Below are 17720 nucleotides of genomic sequence, written 5' to 3' on the forward strand. Positions count from 1 at the left end.
AATCATGTCAGCAATTTGTTTATTAGAATAAGTGAATAAACACTTCTATACATAATGTCATAATTTTATGCACTATAAAGTTCCACCATAATACCAAAATGTGTCCCAGAATTTTTCTGCAGTAGCTGAGTTTAGAGATGGCAAAGTTTCCTACACTTTTTCTTAAAACCTCCACATGCGAAAACAGAAAAGCTCATTTATATTGGTGCGTAACATTTTACACTTCCCCACCACCACATATCCAGGGGAATTCTTACAGGTTTCCACCTTCACAATACTGTCTAGCACCAAAAACCTGCAAAGGGTACAGCTCACAACACAGTGAACAAACAAGTTGCATCAGCATTAGGAATTATTCCTCCCATAAATGTGTCCAGTGGGATAGGTCTACACACTGCCCTTAAACCTCACTGAAAATTTCAGGGTTTTTTTAGTCTGCCCTGATTCAGATTCGATGAATCTTATGTTTCAGTTTTGTTCAAGTTCATGTGCCCCAGCAGATACAATCATCTGTCATTACCAATCCACTTGGTTCCTTACTCTGGGATTACTGACTTTACCCATGACTGCAGTATTTTTATGATCATTTCCCATTTTTTTGTAGCCAACTTACTGATGTCATGATACAATCCTCACCCATAAACTTTCCTTTCCCTTTTTAATTTTTAATCTTACTTGCCTTACGTGGTTTAAAATTATTATTCTTTGGAAAACTTAATTGCAGTCATGATTGAAGATTTTAAGATTAACAATTTGGAAACATTAGCATTTAACATTGCCCTGTAAAGATGAGACTGAAAGTACATGCAAAGAAAAACCATCACATCACCTGTAAATCTATGAATTTATGTAAATCCAAATTAGTAGCTCCTCAGACATGCATAAAAAGCACACAGCAATAAATTTAACTCTGAATCTTATGGAATTTAGCAAGTTCTTTATATATTAATGTAGATAGGAACTTTTAAAATGCTAAATTCCACAAGAAAATTTCTTTTTTTCAATGACTGAGGAGCACCTCAACACTACTATAAGATGTGAAATACCTCAAATAAAACTGGATCCTTGTATGCATTGCCTTGTAAAATCAGATCCTCAAAAATAAACATAGGGCAGAGAAAAAAAAAGAAAACTAAACAAGAAAACCGACCAAATGAAACAACAACAAATAAAAACAAAACACCAAAACACATTCACCCTATCCCATTTCAAAACATGAAATATATTAAGTATTATGGAACACAGTCTCTTTAAATCGAAAGAAAACTACTATACACACATCCTTTCTTTACTCTTACAACATTAATTTGGGAATGTACCATTTACAAATCTTTAAATACATCAGAAGAAAACTCAACATTACAATCCAATACTGCCTTACAATAATGCCATTGTTAGGTATTAATCAGAGGTAACAGACAAAATTCCTGTAGTGATGACTGCAGTCCACCTAAATTCTGTCTCCCCAGAACAAACACCCATTCTGTTGCATAGATTAGATATAGAAACCCTTCCAAGAAGGATTTTCCATACCCCTGATCTTGTGGCTGCATCTCTCAATAACAACATTGACTGTTCCCTGTCCTGTACTTAGAGCCTTAGGTGCAAAACTTCACGAATGAAGCCTTTCATTAGGTTTTACCTAGTGAAACCAACCAACACATACTTGGTTTCATTAAGTAAAAGCACAAAGGAAAAAAAAAAAAAAGAAACTAAGAACAATTCTGTTCGCCGACATTTTCCAGCAATCTTCAGCTGAGAAAGGCCTCCATTCTCTGCTACTCACATTGTTGAAATTTAAGCAAAAAGCTAGTAAAGGGGGTTAGCTGAAAGCACTTTATTCAACAACCAGTTGGACTGAACTTTCTAATAGGTCCAGTTCCATTAATTTCTGGAAAACAGTCTCCCCTCTGACCTGAAGATCTCAGAAAGCAAGTACAGGTGTAGGCAAGCACAAAATTGAACAGCTGCATACAATTATCAGCAGGACAGATTTAGAAGAATACCTAGTACACTGGTTTCACTACTGGTAGTATAAAATTTGCATACAAAGTAAAGTGTAAGTTTAATTACCAGTTTGATAAAGAAATAAAATTCACAAGCACTAGAAAAAACACAAGAAGCAACGGTGAGAAGTAATGTTCTTACCTTGTTCTTTAATGAGAAAGTACCTGGCATACCCGCAAACAGAAATCTGTTCTTGACTTTCAGTTTTCCAAGATTAGCTACAATAAGACTATTAGACTTTGAGCTTTCAGGTATAAGCAGAACAGGAGCACCAGCCTCAATATCAAGAAGAACTCGGGAAGCTCGCTGTGCTTTATCTCTTACCTAAGAAAAGCAAACATTTGCTTGAAAACTTAATTCACAATATCAGAAAAACTTGCAAGCATGTTGCCTATTCCTCTCCCCTCATATTTTTATGTAGCATTTATCTGATAACATTTACAGAATAAAATATCTTTAATGAATTCTATTTTTCATAGGACAGAGATTCTTGTTAGGGCTTTCTGACATTTTTACACTCTTAAAAATACATTTAGGATCAATAATCACAAAAAAAAATATTTTACAGGCAGTAGGCAATTAGCACTGAATTCAGGATCACTATTCTTCAATTCACAAAATTAAGACAAAATTTTGTGACAACATTTTATGTAAAAATTTATAAAAAGGAACTCTTAAACTCATTTTCAGCAGAGAACAAAGGCTAGCTCAAAAAGGACTGATGTAAACAGCAAAAACCTTTGCAACCGGTGCAGAAATCAAGAGTAAAATATATTGTCCCCATCGAACAGAGGCATGATAGATACTACTACTTAAATGTACTTAAAACTACTTTTACTTTTACTACTTAAAACTACTTAAGAAAATATTTACAAAAAGGAAAAAAATAATCTTTTAGAACAGATGTTTCCAAATCAAACTTCCTAAGTGATGCACTTTAATATACACAAATACTGTCTGCTCCAATTATGAGAAGTGGCTTTTTAAATAAGGCTATCGTATTAACTATATTAATTACTGCCACAAAGTTTTGTACAAAATCATGACTGTCATGATTATGACAAAAAAAGCTCACTTAGAATCATAGAACGGCTCAGATTGGAAGGGACCTTAAAGATCATCTAGTTTCAAACTCCCTGCCAGAGGCAAGGAAACCACCCACTAGATCAGGTTGCCCAGGACCTCATTTAACCTGGTCTTGAACACTTTCAGGGGCATCTGCAATCTCTCTGGGCAACCTGTTCCAGTGCCTCAACACCCTCTCAGTGAAGAACTTCCTCCTAAACTCCTAACTCATGACAAATGAGTTAGGACAAATTCTAAGCTACATTTCAACTTTCAGAAGTACGATAGGAAAGAACAAAAATAAATAAACATACTGTTTGTCCTTCAACTGCTGCTCTTTGCCGCCCCAGAACATCCTGAAGCTGAGTAAAATGTTGGATGAAAGATACCACCTCTGCCTGGAAGCGCTGGGTATGCACATACTGAACAGATGCCATTCGTAGAGTGACACGAATATCACACTCCCTCTGCAGCAACGGGTCTGGCCGCCCGTATCTGTGAGAGAGGTCAAAAATAAAATTTAGCTGTCTACCTTAACAGACATTTTACAAATAGAGCTATTCATTATTTATGTTCAAAATAATAATACATAGGATTGAACTGATGTTCATAGTATATAATTAAAACAATTTCAACTACAAATGTGAAATTATTTGTATTTTATATTAATTACTTTTAAATTACTTATGTTTAAGCACTGCTGAATTTTAAATAGGTGAACAGAAATTTAAAATGTACCTCCAACCTCAACATCTAATAGATATATCTTCGGTTATTTTATACATCAGAAAAGTGACTTAAAATAAGTACTCTATTGCATGATTGTATGCAGATCTTCCATGATAATAAAAACAGATTCAACTCTAAATCAGTGTGCTATTATATTTGAGATGAATCGTATAATGTTCCACTGCTAATTTTGAATCTGAATAATTCTGGTGGGTGGAGAAGGGAGTGGATAACCATGAAACATCACAGGATAAGAACTATTGCTTTACAAAAAGCCTAACTTCAGGAGTGCACTATGAAAAAGAAAACCCTTAACTTCAAAACCAATTAAGAAGCAATGGAATATCTATCATCAACTGAAAACTTCTTCCAACTTCCAGAAAAAACAACTATTCTATCTAGGAAAAACTACCACCTAAATACATTCAAGAACAGCTTTAGAAGAACAAACTTTTTTTTTTCTCTCTGATAAGCCATTTACATTCAGCAGAGAAAAGTTAAAAATATTTCACGTGTTTATGACTGGAAATGTTCTAAGTCTTGTTTACACTGCAAGTTCCCAAAGCAGCATTATGCAAACCTCAAAGTTGTGGAATTTTTTCTGTTGTTGTTTGCTTGCTTGCTTTGGGGTGTATATATATAGAGAGAGAGAGAGTTAATACTCAGAAACAAGAGGTTTAAATGCATACTTATAGATTTGAAAAATGAGTGCTTCTTCACCACTTGTAGTGAAACGCTCTCTGTAAAATTCTCCATGTGTTGTAAGATCACTTAAGGACAGACTTCCAATACTTCCTTGCAGGGCTAAATCTCCATCTGCAAAACAAAAGTCAGACAGTCTCCTCAAACATGAAATTTATTAAAACCCCAAATTTAAACAGAATTCTTTTTTCCTAGAAAACAGTAATATATACTTTTATTCTGCTCTGTGAAAATGAAATAGAAAATTTTCTAGCCAATTTCAACTAAAACGATTAAAGGTTTGGCAACTGGAGGGAATGCAGAATTTAAAATCGATACTGAAATATCCTGATGGAGAAGAAGCAGCATTGGGAAGAAAACAGCATCTTCCCTATGAAATAAACACACACAGACACACACAAAAACCCAAAGCAATGAGCAGAAAAAATAAAAGCACTTAAAATTGCAACTCCAATGCATACCTTTTATTTTAAACAGCATATCATGTCAGACCACCAATCTACTCACCAATTACCTCCAAGTGAGCTGCAAGTTTTGACACACTGGCTTTAGCAAGCTCGCTAGTTGTCTTATTCAGTACTAAAGATAAAGAATGGACCTGGTAAAACAAAAAGGAATAGGTTGGTATTCAACAATATAACCTCATAAGTGGAGTATCTTGTTAGTTTTTTTCAAGACAATTACATTATAACTTATAACTGGCAAACAAGGACGATTTGATTGGGAGACAGTAGATAAAAGCAGTCTTTTTACATTCTTGCTTACATATTAAAGTCTCCCAAACATCTTAGAATGATTGTTCTAGCACTGTTACCTTCGTCCTCTTGCAAGATTTGCCATTTGTAACTCAGACTGCAGGACCTCTGGAGAAAGACTCTATATATACACACATATACACATGTATACATGTATACATTTGTAGAGTTAATTTAAAAAAGTAAGTCTAAGCACATGCAGGTATATACACATACACATTTATAAGAGTATGCATATGTACCTATGCATATTTTTAAGTAAACCCCTAAGCACCTAGAAGAAGAGTTCCAATTCAGCACATCAGGTCTTCAATATTGAACCAACCACACCATTTCAGAGATCACAGACATTTAGGCCATACCCTTTGTTATCCCAGGGAAATAAGAATCACCTTCCATGAGATTTACACTTTTACAAGACTCTTATGCCTAGAGTTGACTTGGGATAGGTGAGAGTCTCAAACTCCACTCATGAGGGCTCCATAAGGACAATAAACATGGAGCATTCTACTTCAGCCTCCCTTGATGAGACATATACACATCTAAGGAGGGTGACAGGGCAACGGAGCCAATCAATTTGCAAACCTTTTGCTTTTCTGTAACTCCTGCCCCCACCCCCCTTTTAAAAACAAACAAACCCTGCATAAATATACATTCTAAATGTGCTGTTTGATGTGCATTCTTCACTATAAAACGCTAATGTGATTTAAATGTCATCTTAAAACTTCTGGTATATGGAAACTTATCATAGACAATCCAATTACTATTTGCATCTCAAATATACCTTCAGATCCAGTTTAGTGTTTATAGGCTCTTGGGCTTGAGAAGCTGATGAGGTATTTACTTCTGATTTAGTTGTCTGCTGAGTATCTTCAGGCTGTAGCTTCATAGCATGATTATCAGCAGTGGATCCAATCCCAAAGAAATCCAGTATCACCACCCAGGTTTGCAAAGTTATTAAGACATCAAGACAATTAAAATCAACGTCTATGCTACGGTTAATTTTGTTATAGCGAGAAGAAAATTCAGGATGTTTCCTATCCACCAGAAATATATTGATATGAACCAATGAATCATCAAAGTGACTTTTTCCACAAGGCAACTTGGATCTATCTGCTGTTGGAGAAGGAGGTGGAGTCAGAGGATACTCGGAATCAGTATCTTCTTTCTGCTTCTTACGTGAGGCACAAACAGGTCTTTGGTATAGCTGAAAGACATTAGTCGCTTCCTCCATATGGGACGGTAGGGAACGTGGCATATCTGGATATTCAACATTGGATACTGAGGGACAAGACTGTGAAAGATACTCCTTGTGTGCTAAACTGGATGGTTTGGGTGCTCCACGAGACACCATGAGATTCTTATACATGGAGTCTGTTTTTTTTTCCAGAAGATCTTCCATGAGTAGAGAACGCAAGGCAATCTGAACAGACAAAGTCTGAGGATGATCTTTAGCAAACTCAACATCAAAATCTTGAAATTTAAGGCTGACAAGACCTTGTGCACCAAGTGTAAGATCACCACTTAACTGAACCTGGAGCTCTGAGATGTGGAAGTTTGCTTGAATCTGAGTAAAAGATTTTGTTTCCCTGATAGCCAATGACTTGTTTGGAACAGAAGAAAAACTAGAATGGCTGAATAAGCCATTATCCTTCCATTCACTTGAAAATTCTGTGCCTGTACTATGAACTGATGTTGAAGGAGAAGTCTGACAAGTTGAAGATACACTAGCAGTCGGAAATTTGTTCAAGTCTTCATTGTAAATTAAATTATCCAGAGTTTGCAGGACTTGTTCATATACATGTTTTGCTAACACGACCTATAATGTAGAAAAAACATACAAAACAACCCACAATTACCACATGAGCTCTCTATATCACAACATATTTTAAAACTCTCAAGCAGAAAAGCTGTGGTATTTCAAACTAGGCAAATGTTAAGTTTGTTCACAAGTGAAAAATAATCCAGAACAAGGTACAATGCAAAGCCGAAATAAAACAATTCTCCTGTTTTAATTCTGTAAGATTACACACTCTAGAAACGTACAGGATAGGCTCCTAGAAAAGGATGTGTTCCTAAGTAAAAAGCATCCATGGAGTTGATTAAAAATAAATCACCATACAAACTAGCCTTAAATTACCATGCTGATATTATACATTGACATATGTAAGAAACACTCCACTTAGCCACCATTGTTTATCTCATTAGTTTTTGTTTCCTCTGTTTAAAAATCTCTGCCCTTGCAGAGGTATTTTTCAGAATAAAAACATTTTAATTCTTAATTTCTACAACAACCACAAACACACACATCTGATGCTGGGATGTGGAGAGTGACACACTTGATTTTCTTTCTGTGATACACGTTCAGGGTAACTAAAAGCTAGACTTATTTAGAAAGATGTCCAAAATACCCCAAAACAGGATTAAATTTTGGTCATTGTTAATTGTGACTTCACAAAACCATGAAATGGCTGAAATTGGAAGGGGCCTCTGGAGGTCATCTGGTCCAACCCTACTGCTGAAGCAGGGTCACCTACACAGCAGGTTGTCCAGAACCATGTCCAAGCAGCTTCTGAAGATCTCCAAGGAAGGAGACTCCACAACTTCTCTGGGCAACCTGTGCCAGTGCTCCACCACCTGCACAACACAGATACGCTTCCTGATGTTTGGATGGAACCTCTTGTGTTCCAGCTTGTGCCCACTGCCTCTTGTCCTGGCACTGTGCACCACTAAAAAGAACCTGGCTTAGTCCCCTTGGCACTCTCCCTTCAGGTATTTAGAGACATTGAAAAGATCCCTCTGAGCCTCCTCTTCTCCAAGCGCAACAGTCCCACCAACTCTCTCATCCTCTTCTCATAGGAGAGGTGCTCTAGCCCTTTGATCATCTTGGTGGCCCATAAGACTTCTGTGGCTTCTAACCACATATGCAAGGATCCAATTCCTAAACTACCAATATGTTAAATCTGAAAATATTTGCTTGAAAAATACTTAGCTTCTATGGAGGGAAATATATTTGTATTTTTAATAGAACTACTAGGTTACTATACCTGAAGAGAGTTCACAAATTTTCCTTCAATCTTCATAATGCTTGATATTCCAAAGTCTTCATTGCTCAGGGGGAATGTTACATCCAAATCCCTCCCTAGAGGTATCTTCTCCAATTTAAACTGGATGGTGGTGTTATTCAGAATGTGGAAAGCTGTTAAGAGAAAGTGAAATGAAATCAATGTTATAATACATGAACTGATTATCCTGTGTTATCCCTGCTGTACAGCCCATATAGGAGCTATTAACTAGAATTTCTTAGCAATGCTAAAATAAGTAGATCTGGCTATGTTTTGTAAAATTTCTGCATGAAAGGCATTACTCAGTTCTTGAGTAAGAGAATAAAAATGGATACAAATAAAAGAATTTGTCCACTGTAATTAAAATTGAGCAAGACGTTTCTGGGGGAAGGGTGAGAGAATACATAATCAGACCTACGGTCAACACCCATTTTTAGTGCTATCTGTTACATCAAAATAATTAAGAGTCCTCCAATTAACATACCATGGCCTTTATTTAATGATTCAAAGAAGTCATGACGAGTAAAATGGGATTCTTCCTGGCTATTAACACTGGCAGGACCTGAAGAATGTAACCCATGAGGTATCTCACTTGTAGACTCCTTCTTGCTCATATGCTGACTGCTATTTAAAGAATACATTTTAATATCTTTAATTTCAACTTGCAGTCTATCACTTGTAGACTCATCTTCTCCTGGTACAAAATTCTGAATACATATTTGTCCTAGATGGCCTACAAGCAGTTCATGGCTACCAGGCTTTCGAGGTATCGAGACAATTGGTGATTCAATGTTTACATTTAATATAAGCTTAATAGTTTCACTTTTGAGAGGTGGAGATCCAAATGCATAGCCATCATTATCTTCTAAGCTGGCAACATCTCTTGATCTTGGTGCTGTATCAAACAAAGAAACCATTTCACTGTATTCAGCAGTTTTAGTTGCCAAGACCGTAGTAACTTTGGAAGCTGCACTTTTAAGCATGCTGCGGAAATTCTCCTCCAATTCATCCATTGACAAAGTTAGTTCTTTCAGAAATTTAGCGGAGTGGTTGTAGTGTAAGGAGGCCATTTTGAGGTTGAGAGAGCATTCCTCCTTTGATTTTTCTGTCAAAGTGAAACTTAAAGCATCTGGAAGGCTACTTCCATCATCAAGTCTAAAGAACGATGATTGAAGGTAATCTACATCACCAATGAGATTCTCATACCTTCCTGTATTCCCTATGCTGACAACATACTGGTTCTTAACGCTGTCTTGTGTTAAATCCATAAGGTGAAGACATCCAAGAGAGCCATTCACATCAAATTTATTACACATGGAAACATTGACTTTGGTGCCACCAATACTGGCTGTTGCAATTTTTCTGCCATATTTTTCTCCATTTGTCATGCCAACTGTCCTGAGGAGGAGTATATTCAGCCAGTGAATATCAACTGCTACCTCTGTATTCTGCACGTAAGTAGACTGAAAGGTTTCCTGCTCCCTCCAGTCTTTTTCCAAATCCACCATTAAAGGCTGAGGACTAGAGTCTTCTTTCTCCTTTGGGAAAGATTTCTGGAGAAAACCAATGAGTTCAACAATTGTCTCTGGATTAAGGATGATATCCAGGTTGTTCACCTGTACAGAGATTACCTGCAGACTGCTATCCAAATTCATCGATGGGCATTCTGCACTCACAAACTGATACTCAAATTTTATCAGGGACTCTTGATCTTTCCCATTGTTACCAGATGAAGTGTTTGTTGCAGCAGTGCATCTCTCTGTCAGAATGGCTGCATCAACGGGATGTGCATCACGTGGTCCAGAAACTGGTGACTGAGCCCTGCTGTCTCTAAGACTCCCTGTTGGCACATCAAAACTCAGATTCTTATGAGAAGCCATCAGGAGATCAAAATCTGTTCCATATGTTTGCATAGTATCAACAAGTAACAGGCCATGAACAGTCAGGGACACTTCTGCATCGTAAGGCCTTTTCACAAAATGTGCATTGGTGCCAAAAACCTTGAGTACAGAGATATATCGTCCATTACTTTCAACACCCAACTGCATACAGTTTACTTTGAATTCAGCCAAAAGCAGCTGAGATTCAACAAGAACTTCCCTGGTATGTTGCTCTAGCATTACAACACTCTGTGTTAGATTCATTACAGAATCATGCAAACTGCCAAGCTGGTCTACCTCTGAAAAAATCTTGTCTTTTCCTAAATGTAGGCCATCTGAAGACTTAGCTTCGGATGCACTCAGCTGTGTACACCAGTTCTTCAGAGCTGATATTTTGTCTTCATTGATATGAATTTTCAAGTCTGGTAGACTGCCAGACAACACAGCTCCTGGGTATTTTGGGTCAGATGTGTATATCAATCTGCGTTCCAATTGCAGATGAACATTGAATTTTTCTACCACATGTGTTGGACCCACGTCACTATCTTGAACATGCTTCCAGTTGTCTTTCACTCGGCCCACCATGATCTGAAGGTCCATAAATGAAAGCGTGTATCTCTCATACATTTTTTTACTCATTAAGTGTGCTTGTAGTTGCTCTTCGCTTATTTCTACACCAGTAAATTCAGACATTTTGATACCGCTGTTGGTGCTGGATTCTGGTGGTGGAGTGTTGGGAGGAGTTGCAAGAGGTGTTTTATATTCTTCATCACTTAGTTCATTGAATTCTGATGAAAAAGTATCTGCATTCCTTTTAGATTCTTCTGTGGATTAATAATTAAAAAAATTAAGTAACCAAAGGTATTCTTCCCCCCTCCTTAGGTATTTCCCATCATTACTTAATGATGGGAAACCCCACTCCCCAAATTTTCTTTCACTTTTTTTTTTAACTAAGCTTAACAGGCTAATGCCTCAGTTTCACGGGGAAATCCAAATCTACCTTGTGTAAACCATCTGTGTTCTTTTTCTAGTTTGACCTAAGATAGAAGATACAAAAATAAAACTCTGCACCTTGACTTTCAACTGCACTACAAAACTGTTGACCTTGCAGCCATACTTTTTTAAAAATTAAATGAACACCACATAGGTATCTCTTTCAAAATTTGTAACATATTCTCACAGACCACAAAGTTCAGCTAGATTTTAAATAGGTCTGATTTCATTTACAAGTTCCACTGTAATTTCTTTTTAACTTTCATTTGTTGTTTTCCTAGTGTAACAGGAAAGAAGTAATAATTTGTTTATGAAGCAATGAGTTTAACTTTTGATATAAATAAAGTAAAATCAATTTTCCTTTCAGTTTTTTTTAGGCTAGCTATAGACACATCTGCTAAAAACAGAGACCCATATGACTCCAGAGTTGGAGGGCTTATTCTAAGCATACTTTCCCTGAGAGAACTGTCCCAAAAAAAGGCATTCTACAACTACACTTTGTATCCCTCTAAGCCAAAATCTCATCTATTTAAAGTGCCTGACATACTAGTTTCCTACCTCCGCAGAGCCTTCAAGAGGTGTAAGATACCACTACGGATCATTTCATTTAAAAGGCAATTTTACAGTCCTCACCCTCCACCCCAAAGAATACCCTTGTTTTCTTTGCTCAAATAATTCTAGACCATACCTTGAGAATTGGTAAGTAATATTCTTCCCAGATCTATAACGACTAACACTGGATCCACAAATTTGAAATCATCAGGAAAGATCACCTGAGGGGCAGAAATATCAAGGCACACTGTCCAGCTTTTGCTGTTTTCCTGAAAGTTAAGAAAAAAAGAAATAAGGGTCCACAAGAAATAGCTTCCCTTAGTATAATCAAAGCAAAAACAAAACAAACAAAAACAAAACAAATCACTCTAGTTCGGCACTTTTTCCAGCTGAAGAGCTAACTTTCGCAAAACTTCAGACATGTTTGGTAGCTTGTTCAAAATAGCTGTTCAGACTTGCATTACATTCAACGAAGAGACACTTTCAGAAGGTGAAGAGTCCCATGCCAAGATAGTTGAACTGAACACCCCATCTCTCAGCTGGGGAGAGTGAACCTACCTCCATAGCTTAGAGAAGACATCTCTCATTTTCCATGGAATTGTCAAGGCTATCCATAAACACAATGTGCACTAGACTGTGTTTTATCAAACATCAAACTATTAGTTGAGAACAATTATCTTTCATTTCACTGAAAACAACCCTCAACAAAATTCTCTTGCATCAGCCTATGGATAAATGACACTGATACATATAGTTATGTTACCTGAAAACTGCTGCTTTAATTTTAAGGATGAGTAAAAAATAAAGGCACAAAAAATCTTGATTTTAGAACATAATCCTTAAGTAAGTGACACACAAAATTAAGTTTGACCTAACAGACCTCCAACACACACTGAAGCCAAGAAGCTGCCATGAAATTATCTCAGTAACAGGGTCCAGAACAGAAATATACTGCCCTGCCATTAATCACAACAGGCCTACACCACAAAAACGGACTGCTTCACAGCAAAATGGAAAAAAAATGTTACAGATAAAAGATTTCCAGGAGAGCTTAAACAACTTTCCTAAGCTTTTACAGAAACTTCCACATCATACGTGGAAGTAATATGTTTTTATTTGACCAACAACTACACATATAAAAGTAAATGAGCTTTCAAACACACAAGCCTTTTTCTAGGCTTATCTATAGAAACATTTCATTGCTACCTTTAAGGCCAAGATGCCTATCAATACACTACCATGTGTAAAACTTCACACTTTCTCAAAAAGAACACCACACAAACTAAAAAAACCTTCTCTATAGAACTTCAAGTGCTAAAACATTCATTAAGAAACCCTATGTAACCACTTGGGGTCAAAAACTTACAATGAAGTCTCCTACTAGTAATCGATCAATAGTTTGTCTGATTTCAGCTTTTGTCTGCATTTTCAGCTTGTTGTACTGTCTTCTGGCAGCTTCAGCCACTTTTGCCTCTAACTCAGACTGGTACCCAAAACCTGTACAAGAGATACAAAACAGGATTAGGTATAGTTTTATTCATTTGTTATTGAATCAGAAAAAAAAATAGAGCCAACTACTTTGAGTCGACAGAAAAGGTAAGTACTTAAACTCTTTTTTTCCTTCAGATATATTAACTGGTGTATTAAGAATGTCTTAATGTTCCTTATTCTCACCCCTTATCTTCCCAGAAACCAAATGTTAACAACTGAAACTGCAAAAGCAGTTACTTTATGATGTTACTGGACTCCTAAACCTTGCTGTCCATAGAAGCTTATGGAAGCTGTTTGTTCCACATCTAAAACACATGATACCTCAAACAGCTTTAACAAAGGTCATACTTAATTTAATCAACAGGAGAGATACAAGAATTTTTCCTGTACCATTACCATAGGAAATACTCTTGTTTCCAACAGTACTCTGGAATAACCAGTTCTCTAGATCCTTGTCCAGAGAGCTTACAGAAAGATTCCTCCTAATTTGGGCATTTTAATTTAGGCAGCATGAATACTCATCATGAAGTATAGTAGCAACTTGCAATTTTAATGTAAAAGTTACAGGCATCTGCCCAAGCAAAATCTCTTATTCAACTAAACAAGAAAATCATTCAGTGAAGTCTCAGAGCATTCCTCAATTTGAATTTAAAATGGAGATTACTTTTCTACTACTTTACATTTCTAAAGATTTAAAAAAATCACTTTTAATTAAAAAAAAAATCAACATTAAGAAAAGACAGAAAACCAAAAGAAACCCCACATCAAAAAACATTAAAGGTTAACCTGAGGTATGAACCCTTCCCTTGTAGAAGAAGTCAGCTACTTTCTTAATGGCTTGTGGGTTGTAAATAATATTTAGAGGTCTGGTACTGACTTCCAGGCGCCTCTCAAAATTGCTGTGGATTGGATTTCTTTCATAAAGCATCTCAAACACTGGAGCATCAGGATCTGCAACTAAATAAAAAGCAAGTTACAAAAAACACTTGGGAAAAAAAAGCATACACACAAAGAACAAACAAACAAACAGAAAAAAGCAAAAAATAACAACCCCAAAGTACATAACTACCCCAAACTACAAAACAAACAAACAAACAAAAAAAACCCTACGAAGTACATAATCACTAATTACTACAAGTAGTGCCTGCCTGAAAATTCTTCATTAACTGAAAAGCGAGCAGTAAGATCAACTTCTATAATCCACAAAATTCAACATGCTTGTATACACAAACATTTTCAGGACAGTGGTCCTACAGTTGAACTCCTAGCCTATTTTTTCTTTTCTTTTAAGCCAAGACAAAGAGCAAGTGCAACTCACATTATCTTGAATATATATTTACTCACTTTCTCAAAAGTCAAACAATATGCATGCACTTGTATATCTTAACAAAGCTTCTATTATGTTTTTTTAAACTATTTGCAACAAGTATTTGCACAAATACAACGATCAAACTTTAGACACTGAGTTTTGAAATTTCTAGTTTGTAGGAATAACCTCATATGTTTGCTTTGATCAAACATAAAATGAAGTCTTTACCAACGTTCTGATTAGTCATTTCTGAAGATAAATTCTGTAGTCCAAAGGAAGATACGCAGCCAACCTCTTTTTGCTTATAAGAATTTAAAAGAAAAACAATTGTTAGACAAATATAAACCAAGTCACTTGATAAACACACAGAAGTCTTTATCAGTCTTCTGGTCACTTTAAGTGAATCATACGTATTGCTTGAGACTATTTTATGTGTATTTCTCTTTGATGAAATCAAATGAGAAGGAAGTATGACTATATGAGAAAGCAAACGTGATCTACCTATGCAGTAGACAGACAAAGGTTGAAGTGCCAATTTCAGTCAGTTCTCTACAAATTACAAAGTAAAAAAACACATAAGTGCAATAAAGTTTTGTTTCCTTAGAAGAGATACTTAAAATCTCTTTAGCACTTCATTATGAAAAATAACATCTGTATTTCTGCTGATAGTGTAACAGTAAGCAGGTAAAATAAACTCTTACTTGGACCAAAGAGCTTTATGAAAAACAACAATTACTGATTAAGCAGCAATGCTGATTGTTCCAGAATGAAATCTTTTTCAACAAATTATCTTCTTGCCAACACATATAACTGTAATGTTGGAGTTGCAAGCATACAAAGCAAACAATTAAGAGTTCTATGAATAATCCTTGGAAAGGGAGAGTAAAAGTTCAAGAAGTGGAGATTTTTCTTCAAAACTCATTTCTTTCAGGGATAAGACACAAATCAAGGGAAACATCTGTGTTGAATTTTGGAATATAACTGTTTTCATACACACTTACGCATCCTACACAGTAACTCATAGAGAGTTTTTTTCACCTACAGGATTAGGGAAAACAAGAACAGGAAATATGGTCCCTTCTGTTGCCAAATCCCTCAGAAAAAGACCACCAAGCTGAACTTTTAGAAGGGAAGAATTTCGTCGAGGAAGGGATTCTGCTAAGATCTTTACACCTGAAATATAAACACATAAAATGTTTTTATTTTGTTTTATGAATACACACAGCATAGCTTTTATTTATAATGTATGGATGTTTCAGTATGTTTGTTTCAGTATAGTAATTTAAAGGATTAAAAGCAAGACTCAGAGGAAGGTCTGGAGGTAGATAAAGCTCATTTTTGCTGAGAAAGAACAAACAGAAATTGACTTTATACCTGAAAACTCCAGCTGCATAAAAGCACACTCCTCAACATGCACCACTTTCTTCTTCTTGTGCAACAGAGTAAAAGAGCCACCTTGCAACTGTAGATTTAATTTAGCAAAAACATGATCTCTTTTTGTAAATGTATTCATGCTAGAGGCATCTGCAGCAGGATCAAAAAAATCATCTGCTCCTAATTTAAAAAAAAAAAAGTAACAAAAAACAAAAACATCAGTTATGTTATATAAATCAAGTTCCTGGAATACGACTGAAGAACAGAAGGGTTTCTCTGAATTAAAAAACAAATACAAAAAAACAAAGCAGATACACCGACTTCCTTAACAAAACTGAATATTCAGTAGAACTCTCTATTTCAATTATGGTACAATAAATCCCCAATTAAGACAACCCCAACAACATGGTACTGTTACTGCTGTACACATTCACAGAACACTGCATTACCTCCACCCATCTGAACGGAAAGTAGTCCCAAAGCTCTTTGCCATAAGCACCTAAAATATTTAGAAGCAAACATATCCCATATCCCCCTCCAGAAATAAGCAAACACACCAGGGACTGAATTTTTTAACAGGTAATTAAGCTTTAGACAGGCTCTGCTGCCTAGGTGCATCAGCTGACGCACATAATCTTTGAACAGTAAAGAACTGAGAAGTTTTTTCTGTTCATCTTTATCAGGTATTTAACTATGAAAGTGTTAGCAGCAATAAGATGAAACAGAAAACCACACGCTGTCATACCTAGTAAGTCTTCCGGATTCCACTGTTCCTGTTGTTCTGGCAACAGTCCTTCAAAAGTTTCACCTTCACATGTTTGCTGAGCATATCCATACCAGCCTCCCCAACCAGGAAACCAAGACTGAAGGTACTGCAGCATTCCACTGCTACTGCCATGTGCAGATTCTGCTGTTGGAGAAACTCCAGGAGAATCAGGCAACGGCTCTTTAACACTCTGTGTTTGAACATTGAAGACACATACATCACTGCTTGTAAGTGGGAGAATATCATGAGCACACGAAAACATCAGAGTAACAATATGATTCCATCTACTATTTACTTGGCACTCTTAAATGCAGTATGCCAACAGTGATATTTACAATGGATACTCTGCAGATGCTCTCCTATATGGGCTAAGAAACAACAAACATACCACCATTTAATTGCTGCATGTTCCTATATGAAGTCAGATGAAATTATCCAAGTCTTAGTTTAGAAACACCGCACTGGGTCTGGCTGGGATGGAGTTGACTTTCCCCACAGCAGCCCATACAGTGCTGTGCTTTGCACTACATTTTTTTTTGCTAGAATGAGGTTGATACTGCATTTGCTGCTGATGCACATTTGCTAGAATGGTGTTGATAGTGCACTGATGTTTTGACTACTGCTGAGCAGTGCTGGCACAGCATCAAGGCTGGCTCTCCAACCCCCGTCTCTGTGAAGGCCACTAGGCTGCAGGTGTGCAAGTGGCTGGGACAGGACATAGCCAGGACAGCCGACCTAGACTGACTGAAGGGTTATTCCATATTATGGGACACCATGCTCAGCAATAAAAGCTGGGGGGAAGGAGAAGATGAGCAGGAGGACACTTGTAATGGAGGCATTTGTCTTCCAGAGCAATTGCTACACTCTCTAAGATGAAACGTACTTGCCCTGGTAATTCTGGAAAGAATACTACTGAGGAAGACCATTGTATAGTGAGGCATAAGCTCACCATTCAAGTGACATAGAAGTAAAACTTGAGGAACCAAGCACTGTTTGCTATTTTAGTATTGATACCACGCTTCAAAAATCAAA

The 17720-nt window shown here is 36.6% G+C and overlaps 1 protein-coding gene across 4 annotated transcripts in view; it reads right to left on the reverse strand.

The window, feature by feature from the left end:
* The window catches only part of VPS13D (vacuolar protein sorting 13 homolog D), a 103272-nt gene that overhangs the window by 74552 nt on the left and 11000 nt on the right, over positions 1-17720 (reverse strand). For all 4 annotated transcript variants that reach the window (XM_032201235.1, XM_032201232.1, XM_032201233.1 and 1 more), the window contains exons 12-25: positions 16668-16878; positions 15923-16102; positions 15591-15721; positions 14777-14849; positions 14026-14196; positions 13115-13245; positions 11885-12017; positions 8808-11027; positions 8306-8457; positions 6043-7077; positions 5011-5101; positions 4491-4617; positions 3387-3567; positions 2149-2331 (exon numbers count right to left, since the gene is read on the reverse strand). In XM_032201235.1, coding sequence (XP_032057126.1) covers positions 2149-2331; positions 3387-3567; positions 4491-4617; positions 5011-5101; positions 6043-7077; positions 8306-8457; positions 8808-11027; positions 11885-12017; positions 13115-13245; positions 14026-14196; positions 14777-14849; positions 15591-15721; positions 15923-16102; positions 16668-16878 — 5019 coding nt within the window. The remainder of the gene's footprint in view (positions 1-2148; positions 2332-3386; positions 3568-4490; positions 4618-5010; positions 5102-6042; positions 7078-8305; positions 8458-8807; positions 11028-11884; positions 12018-13114; positions 13246-14025; positions 14197-14776; positions 14850-15590; positions 15722-15922; positions 16103-16667; positions 16879-17720) is intronic.

Source organism: Aythya fuligula, chromosome 21 (genome assembly GCF_009819795.1).
Source record: "Aythya fuligula isolate bAytFul2 chromosome 21, bAytFul2.pri, whole genome shotgun sequence".
Lineage (NCBI taxonomy): Eukaryota > Metazoa > Chordata > Aves > Anseriformes > Anatidae > Aythya > Aythya fuligula.